At 67.9% G+C, this 9,160-nt stretch overlaps 1 protein-coding gene across 1 annotated transcript; it reads left to right on the top strand.

Moving 5' to 3' along the window:
* The first annotated feature begins 147 nt into the window (after positions 1-147).
* GAS2L1 (growth arrest specific 2 like 1) lies at positions 148-8,322 on the top strand. The gene is made up of 6 exons (XM_039725797.1): positions 148-194; positions 1,394-2,048; positions 4,461-4,568; positions 4,772-4,868; positions 5,674-5,941; positions 7,036-8,322. The coding sequence occupies exons 2-6, from the start codon at positions 1,404-1,406 to the stop codon at positions 7,862-7,864; spliced, it is 1,947 nt and encodes a 648-aa protein (XP_039581731.1). The 5' UTR covers positions 148-194; positions 1,394-1,403; the 3' UTR covers positions 7,865-8,322.
* The last annotated feature ends 838 nt before the right edge of the window (positions 8,323-9,160 follow it).

The following is a 9,160-nucleotide window of genomic DNA, read 5'->3' as shown; positions in this document are numbered from 1 at the left end:
TGTCCGCGCCCCGCCCCGCGTCTGTCCGTGCCGCTCCCCCGGCCGTGCCGTGTCCCCGCTGCGGGCCATGCCCCTGTCCCCCGCCGTGTCCGTGTCCCCCCCCGCCCGTCCCCGCCCGCCGCCGCCGCCCCCGTCCCGGCCCTTTCTCGCGGAGCGGGCCCGGCCCGGCCGTAGCGGAGCGCGGAGCGGCGGCGGTGAGTGCGGCCGGGGGGGTGGGCGGCTGGCCCCGGGCCCTGTGTCCCCCCCGTGTCCCCGCAGGTGCGGATCCCCTCCCGCCGGCCCCGGCGGATCGCCCCGGCTTGGGGACCCCCCCGCCCCAGACAGAGACACCCCCAGGGATGCACGGCCGCCCCCCGGGGACAGGGGGACCCCCGATGCGGACACCCCCGAGCACGGACACCCCCCCCGAGGGCAGGGACCCCCCCGGCAGGGACAGCCCCCCCGAGGGAAAGGGACCCTCCATCCCTGAGGAATGGACACCCCGCGACAGGGACACCCCCCCACCGAGGGAAAGGGACACCCCCCGACAGGATCCCCCACTCTCGGGGGATGGGGACACCCCCCGGCAGAGTCCCCCCATCCCCCAGGGTAGCAGTGCCCCCCCCCCCAGGTGAGGGGACCCTCCCCAACAGGGGCACCCCTCCGAGGGCAGGGGACACCCCCTCAGCAGCAGGGACACCCCCGGAGCAGGACCCCTCTCGCAGGGTGTGGGGCTGGGCTGGGGGTGGCACTGGAGGTCCCGGGGGTCCCGGGAGGGGGTGACCCCTCTGCCGGGCCATCACTGGCTCTTGCACCCCCACCCCAGGTCAGGGACAACTGGGGGGCCCCCCCCAGGTGCAGCCCCCACCCCATATCCCCCCGCCCCCTGCAGCCCCTCAGGGCTGAACCCCACCAGGGTAAGGGGGGGCTCCCTGCCCCTGGCACTGCCATCCCTCGGGGTGTCACCTGCTCCCAGGGTGGGGACAGCGGGGTGAGGACACCCACCATGACTGGGCAGCTTTTAGGGTGGGGCTGGGGAGGGACATCCCCTCTGTGTCACAGCCCCACCGAGGGGTGGGCATGGGTGACAAGGGACTCGTTAACCTGGGGGGGGTCACAGGATGAGGGGACACGGAGTGGGGGACGTGCAGGATGGGGACACACGTGGGGGAGGGACATGAGGGGAGGGGACATGGGCTGTGGGGAGGACACGCAGGGTGGGGAGTGGGGGTGCTGCAGGTCCTGGCAGGGATCAGGCGGGTCCTGGAAGGGTGGTGGTGGCAGTGGTGATGCTCCTGCCCATGGGTAACGTGTGGGGGAAACTGAGGCACGGAGGGCTCACCGAGGTTGGTGGGTGCTTTAGGGGGGCTTTGGGGGATTTTCTGCCCGTGACAGCCCCCCCGTCCCCCCGCAGGCAGCTTGCCATGGCCGACCCCAGCCACATCCAGTCGGCTGCCTCCAAGAGCATCCGCCCCTTCCGCTCCAGCGAGGAGTACCTGGAGGCCATGAAGGAGGACCTGGCCGAGTGGTTCAACACCCTCTACGACCTGGACATCCAGGTGGACACCTTCCTGGAGAGCCTGGAGACGGGGTGTCACCTCTGCCGCCACGCCAACAACGTCAACCGCATCGCCCTGGACTTCCAGGAGCGGCACCCCGAGGCGGCCGCGCGCATGCGGGTGCCCCAGAACGAGGTGGTCTTCCAGGCCAAGAACGTGGTGCCCGGCTCCTTCATCGCCCGGGATAACGTCTCCAACTTCATCCAGTGGTGCCGGCAGGACCTGGGCATCCAGGACGTGCTCATGTTCGAGACCAACGACTTGGTGCTGAAGAAGAACGAGAAGAACTTTGTCCTCTGCCTGCTGGAGGTGGCCAGGAGGGGCTCCAAGTTCGGCATGCTGGCCCCCATGCTGATCCAAATGGAGGAGGAGATCGAGGAGGAGATGAGGGACCAAATGGCCGACGGCGCGCTGGGCCCGCGCCGGGAGAGCCGGGACCCCCAGGCGGGCGCCTTCCCCGGCCGGGCCCGGCCCATCACCCTGTGCGACCTCAAGAACCTGGACGAGCTGGTGAGACACGCGCTCCCCTGGGAGCCCTGTGCCTGGGTGAGGGCCTCGCCGGCCACCCAGCGCGGGGACAGCGCCGGGGCCTCGCTGGCCCCCGGCGGGGCTGCGGCAGCCCCTGCCCAGCGGGGAGCTCTGTGTCCATGGGAGATCCTCTCTGCCCACCCAACTGCGTGCCCTCTGGACCTGGGAGGTCCTGTCTGTCCACCCCACGGTCACTCTGTGGTCACTGGAGGTCCCACCTGTCTCTGTCCACCCGTGGGGGGTCCCACCCATCGCTGTGGTCCCCAGGAGCCCTCTCTGTGGCCCCTGGGAGGTCCTGTCTGTGTCCCCTGTCCATGATCCATGGGAGCTCCCACCTGCCCACCCAGTGGGGCATGCTGTGGTCCCTGGCAGGTCCCACCTGTCCCTGTGACCCCGGGAAGTCCTCCCTGCCCATCCAGCAGGGCACTCGGTGGCCCAGGGGAGGTCTGGTGTCACCGTGACCCCTGGCAGGTCCCTCTGCCCACCCCTGTGCTCCATAGGATGTGCTCCACCCACCCATCCCGGCTCTCCATGGCTACGGGAGCTCCTCCCCACCCACCCAGGCTCTCGTGGAGCCTCCTGACTCCAGCGGGGTTGTTTCCCTGGCTGTGACCAGAATCACAACAGGGACACTGGTGTCACCTGTGCCCTGCCACCTGCCCCCCGTGAGGGGGTGACCCACAGAGGTCCCCACCCCAGGACTGCTCTTCCCTCCCCGGGGCTGCTGTCCCGGGGCACGGACATGGGCACATCCCACTGCTCCCAGCCGCAGTTTGGGGTGTCAGGAGAGGGGTGCGGGCCCCCCCGGGCCGGGAGCTCAGAGGGATTACAGCCGGGTACGGGAGCCGTCCCGCGGGCGAGGCGGCGGATTAATCCGGGCCGGGGGGGACACGGGGGACCGGGGGGCTCTGCCCTCCCCTGACTCCCTAAGCCTTTTTTTAATTGAAACCCCAATTCCTCATTAAGTCCCTCATTAAAGAGCATCCTGACCCCCCCCTCCGCCCAGGGCCGCTTCGGGGGGGCCCCCCCGGCTGTTGCCCCCCCAAGCCCCCCTGGCCGGGCGCTGCCAGCCCTGGCTGCATTTTTCCGGGCTGCGTAATTCCTCGCCATCGGCTTTTATGGGCAGCGCCAGCGCCGGGGAGGAGCCTGGCGGAGCGGGGTCCGGCCCACCCCGTCCCCAGGTGCCCCCCGGGTGGCAGCAGGGTCACGACCCCCCCTCACTGCAAACCCCCCCAGTCCTTGACTCAGTTTCCCCGGCTGGGGCTCTCCGTGTCACCCGGATGAGAACCGGAGCGGCCACATCCTTCCTTCCTCTCAGCGCTGTGATGGGCACAGCTGCAGGCAGACCCCCCCCGAAATCACGGAATTGTTAAAGAAACCCCAAATTTCGGGGCGAGGCGTTCCCCCGGAGCCCCGGGGCGGGCAGGACGCGGCCGCGTCCCCGCGTCCCCCGAGGCTCCCGGTTTAATCCCTGACGTCAGCCCGGGAGCTGGGGCCGCAGCTGGCGGCCAGCGGGAGCGCGGCCCTGCCCGGGCACAGCCCTGGGGGTGCCCTGCCCGGCCCCCAAATCCGCCCTGCCCGGGCCCCAGATCCGCCCTGCCCGGGCCCCCAAATCCGCCCGCTCCGCTTTGCCCTGTGCCCGACCTTCCAGTGCAGAGGGAGGCAAACCCCCCGGGATTTACCCCATTTCTGTGGTGGATGTAGGTCCTGCCCCATGGTGGGCATCTGGGGGCGAATCCCCCGTGTCCAGCATTAGTGGGGTGGGGGGATGGTTTGTGCCCACAGCCGGGGGTCCCGGAGCGGGTGGACCCCAAATGAAGGGAGCTGTGGCCGCTCTCAGCCTGCCGGGGGTGCCCGGCCATGGGGGGAGACCCCGGCCCCCCCAGCTGCTCCCCAGGGAGGAGGGGAGCTGCCAGCTTGGGGGGCACACAGAGCCCCTCCGTGTGTGCCCATCTGAGGGGCTGCCCCTATAATGGGGATCCACACTGACCCTACAGGGGGTTTGTGCCCCATCGGTCCTATAATGGAGGGTCCATGACCCACCAGCCCTATAACTTGGGGTCTGTGCCACATCGACCCTATATAGGGGGGGTCTGTACCTACTGATCCTATAACTTGGGGGTCTGTGCTCCATCGACCCTATAGAGGGGGGTCTGTACCTACTGATCCTATAACAGGGGGTCTGTGCCACATCGACCCTATAGAGGGGTTTCTATGCCCACCAGCCCTATAGTGGGGGGTCTATGCCCTGCTTGCCCCATTAAGGGGGTGTGTGCCTCAGCAGCTCTGTATCGGGGGTCTGTGCCCCACCGGCCCTGTAGGGGGGTTCTGGACCCCGCCGACCCTACAGCAGGGCGTGCATGCCCCGCTGACGGCTGCCCTGTGTGCCGGCAGGTGCGGGAGATCCTGGGCTGCTGCTCCTGCCCCTCGCAGTTCCCCATGGTCAAGGTCTCGGAGGGGAAGTACAAAGTGGGCGACTCCAACACGCTCATCTTCGTCCGAGTAAGAGCCACCCCCTCGCCCCATTGTCCCCTCACCCCATTGTCCCCCCTCGCCCCATTGTCCCCCCATTGCACCGGGCCCCTCCACCCCCTCCTTCCCAGACAAGCTGGATGGGGTCCAGCGCTGGCTCTCCTGTCCCCGCCGGGTCCTGGGGTGGCTCTGGTGGCCTTTGGGACCCGTTGGGGTGACAGCGCTGCCCGCAGGTGCTGCGGAGCCACGTCATGGTGCGCGTGGGCGGCGGCTGGGACACACTGGAACATTACCTGGACAAGCACGACCCGTGTCGCTGCGCTGCCCTCTGTGAGTGCCACCCGCCGCCCGTGCCCCCCCGGCACGCTCCTGGCTTGCCGTGGGCTCCATTCCCTGGCTCTCCGTGGGATCCATCCCTGGATCCTCCCCGGGGCTCCATTCTCTGCTTCTCCATGGGGCCCCTTTCCCTGGTTCTTTATGGGGTTTTGTTCCCTGGTTTTCTGTGGGGTTCCATTCCCTGATTCTCCGTGGGTTCTGTTCCCAGATTCTCCCCAGGCTCTGTCTCTGTTTCTCTGTGGGGTTTTGTTCCCTGATTTACTGTGAGATTCCATCCCCTGGTTCTCCCTGGGGCTCCATTCTCTGTGGGGTTTTGTTCCCTAATCCTCTGTGGGGTTCCATTCCCTGGCTCTCCTTGGGACTCTGTTCCTGGTTGTCCATGGGGCTCCACTCCCTGGTTCTCCACAGGGCTCTGTTCTGTGGGGTTCCATCCCCTGGTTCCCCATGGGGCTCCATCCCCTGCCTCTCTGTAGTGTTCCAGTCCCCAATTTTCCATGGGTTCCCTTCCCTGGTTCTCCATGGGTTCCATTCCCTGATTTTCTGTGGGGTTCTGTTCCCTGGTTCCCCACGGATTCCCTTCCTTGATCCTCCCTGAGTTTCTCTGGGGTTCCCTTTCCTGGGGCTGGGTTCCTCAGGGCACTGATCCTGATGTAAGGGGGAAAAGGGGAGTGACGAAAGTGGGGATTTTCCCAAATTCCCGAGCTGTCGCCACCTCCGGGAATAGCCTGGCTGGAAAATCGGGATGCGGGGAGGGGAGGGGGTGCTGAGCTGTCCCCGCTGACCCCCCCGTCCCTTCCAGCCCACCGCCTGCCGCAGCCCCGCACGCCGGGCATGTCCCCCCAAAAAGCAGCCCCCGGCGCCTGCTCGTCCCGCGCCTCCAGCCCCAGCGTCCCCCGGCGCCCCCGGCCCGCGGGGCCCCCCCCGGCCGCGGCAGAGCGAGCCCAGCCCCGGGGGGACCCCCCGAAGCCCCCCAGGCAGGAGGGTTTGCCCCCACGAGGGGCGGCCGCCCCCTGCTCCGGCAGCCCCTCCCGGAGCCCCGCGGAGCCAAGGGGAGCAGGGACCCACAGGTACGGCCCCCCCCGGGCTGGGGGGACCCCAAAAGTGCCCCCAGACCCACGGCAAGGGCTCAGCCCCACGGAGGGGATGGGGGGAGTTAATGGGGAAACATTGTGGGGGGCAGTGAGGGGACACTGGGGGGGCGCTGGGAGGTACTGGGGTAACTGGGTGGGGGAGATGAGGAGAAAATGGAATCATTGGGGGCAGTGGGAGGTACGAGAGGGTGAATTGGGGGTGCACTGGGGGGAAGTGCAGGAACAGAGCTCGGGGGGTGCAATGGGGAAATCATGGGGGAAAATGGGGGGCAGTGAGCGGTACTGAGGGGGCAGTGAGGGGCAGGGGGATGAATTTGGGGTGAAATGGGGGTGCAGTAGGAAAGAATGGAGGGATTGGGGTGCAGTTAGGGAAGGCAGGGGAGGGGAAATGGAGGATGACAATGGGGGGTCATGGGGGGCCATGGGGACAGACAGTGGGGCACTGGGAGGGGATGGGCAGTGGGATGGGGGCAGTGGGAGGGGGTAAATGGGGAAAGCATTGGGGGATTAATGTGCAGTGGGGGGAATATGGGGTGCAGTGTGTGGGGCTGAGGGGGGAGAAGGGGGAGAATGAGGCTGGAGTGTGAGGATTCAATGGGGGTTTAGTGGAGGGGGAATATGGGGGACAGTGGGGAGGGAAATGGGGTTCTAGGGGTGCAGTGGGGAGGAATGGGCAGTGAAGGGGGGGAATGGGGGTTAATGGGGCAGCAAGGGGAAGGGAAATGGGGTTTAATAGAGGAAATCTGTGGTTCAGTGAGGATGGAAATGGGGTTTAAGGGGGGGGGAATGTGCGATGCAATGGGGGTGCAGTGAGGAGGAATGGGGGTAAAGAAAGAATGGGTGCAGAGGGGAGGGAAATGGGGTGCAGTGGAAGGAGTGTGGGGTGCCATGGGGGAGGATGGGCAGGGTTCGGTGGGGAGGGGTGCAAGGTATCACTGGGGGGGTATCACTGGGGGGGTTCCAGGAGGAGGGGTGCGGGGGGGTATCAGTGGGGGGGTTCATGGCAGCTGTGCAATCGGGGGGTGCCCGGGGGGACACACCGGGTTTCTCATCCCCGCTGCCGCCCGCAGGCCGCGCGCCCCGGCTCGCTCCCGGCGCTGCTCGGGTGACAGCGACTCCTCGGCCGCCTCCCCCGGCGGGCGGCGCGACCCCCGGCCCGGCCCCGGGGACCCCGAGGAGCTGGCGCGGAGGCTGCGGGCCCCGCGCTGGCTGGAGCCCGGGCAGGAGCAGCGGCTGTTCCAGCGGCTGGAGGAGGAATTCCTGGCCAACACGCGGCTGCTGGAGCAGCTGGGGGACGCGGAGATCCCCCCGCCCGCGCCCCCCGCCGCCGCCGACTCGGCGTACTGCTCCTCCTCATCCTCGTCCTCCTCCCTGAACGTGTTCGCCAAGCAGGGGCTGCCCGCCGAGGACGGGCGGCGGGGCGGGAGCAGCGACGGGAACAACAACGGGAACAACAACGGGAACAACAACGGCGGGTGCCCCCCGCTGCCGTCCAACCCCACCCTGGCAGATGCCCGGCGCCGCTCCACCTTCTCCAGCTCCTCCGACGAGAGCTGCTGCTTCCCGGCCTCCTGGGACAACCGGGAGACGCCGGGCAACCCCGGCTCCGACACCGACTGGGCCGCCGGCGAGGACGAGCTGATGGAGACGGAGGAGAGCCCCGGGCCGGGGGTGCCCGCGGCCCCGCCGCGGCCCTGGGCCAAGCCCCGGCTGGACACGCAGCCCCACAGGGCGCCCTCCCGCATCCCCACGCCCCGGGGCTACGGGGCAGGCGCCCAGCGGGCCCCGAACGGCGGCCCCAGGGCCTGGGGGGCTCTGCAGAGCATCCCCTCGTCCCTCCTGGAGCCCGCCTGGGCCCCGCGGGAGCGCGAGGGGCTGGAGGACAGAGCGTGGCCCTGAGGGGTCCATGGCCGTGGCAGCTCCTGGCAGCCCCTGGGGACATCCCCGAGCTGCTGGGAGGGCAGAGGTGGCACCCGGCCAGGCGAGGGCCACAGAGGTGGCCAGGACCTCTTCACTTGGTGACTGTCGGCACTGGGGTGGGCCCGGCCAGGAGCCCCCGGCCCCAGAGGGTGCCAGGGGTGTCCCCATGCCACGGGGAGCAGCTCCGCAGAGGGGGCAGCCGTGTGGTCAGGGCAGTGGTGGCCAGAGCAGAGCTGGGAACGGGGCTGGAGAGCACCCACTTCTCTTGGTCTCTTCATCTCCTCACTTGTTTTCCTTATCTTGACCATCTCTTCTTGTCTTCTCCTCCTCGTCTTGCTATTCTTGTCATCCTCCTCCTCCTCACATCTTCTCTTCTTTTGCACTGCCTCCTCCTTCTCTTCTCCTCCTCTTGGCCCTCACATCATTTTCCTTCATCATCTTCTTGATTTGGCCCTCACATCATTTTCCTTCATCATCTTCTCTTCTTGACGATCCCCTCTTTTCTTCTTGGCCTCATCATCACCTCCTTGGCCACTTTCTCCTCTCCAGCCCTGAGCTGGCTTGGGGACATGCAGTTTGTCACCACCAGCCCTGTCTCAGGGCAGGAGGGGTCACTCTTCCCTCTGCAGCCCCCAGCTGCCCACAGCACTGCCCACAGCTCGTGTTGATGTCCCCAGGGTGGGGCAGGGCTGTGCCCCCAGCCCAGGCCACCGAGGCCCCCACCCCTGCATGTCCTCTCCAGCCAGTAAAGACCAACGAGCTGAGCCCACCATGTCTGGTCATCTGTGCAGGGGGACTCAGACCCCCAGGCCCGAGGGAGGGAGGCTCGGGGGGGCCCAGCAGGGGTGGGAGCAGTGAAGAGCTGGGCTGGGGCTGAGTCCCAATGTCCTGTAGCCCCTTACAGCCACTGGGACCCCTCCAGAGGTGTCCCTGGAGCCCCAAGTGCCCCATGGCAGGGAGCTGCACTCAGGGCTGCTGGCCCAGGGGGACACAGCAGGCTGTGGGTCACCAGGAGGGTCCAGAGCTGCTGGTGGTGACCACCCTGCTGTGACTTTGGGGGTTCCAAAGCAGAGTGCCCACTGTGGTCCCTGGACACGTGCCCTGGCCGTGGGGCTGGAGTCCAGCCCCAGAGTGGTGCTGGTGGCCCGTGGGGTGTCCCAGAGCAGGACTCACCCACACGGACCAGCAGCAGCTCCTGGGGACCCCACGCTTGTCCCCAACCCCAGGAGGGGCTCAGGGCACCCAGACTGGATACCATGGAAGGTGCAGGGCCAC

Source organism: Passer montanus, unplaced genomic scaffold (genome assembly GCF_014805655.1).
Source record: "Passer montanus isolate IOZ18808 unplaced genomic scaffold, ASM1480565v1 scaffold57, whole genome shotgun sequence".
NCBI lineage: Eukaryota > Metazoa > Chordata > Aves > Passeriformes > Passeridae > Passer > Passer montanus.
This window is presented reverse-complemented; position numbering and strand designations above follow the sequence as displayed.

Excerpts from the sequence above, each read along its gene's own strand:
- GAS2L1 (XM_039725797.1), top strand. The coding sequence starts at position 1,404 with ATGGCCGACCCCAGCCACATCCAGTCGGCTGCCTCCAAGAGCATCCGC. Across the intron at positions 2,049-4,460 it reads TCAAGAACCTGGACGAGCTG|GTGCGGGAGATCCTGGGCTG; the intron begins GTGAGACACGCG and ends GTGTGCCGGCAG. Across the intron at positions 5,942-7,035 it reads AGGGGAGCAGGGACCCACAG|GCCGCGCGCCCCGGCTCGCT; the intron begins GTACGGCCCCCC and ends TGCCGCCCGCAG.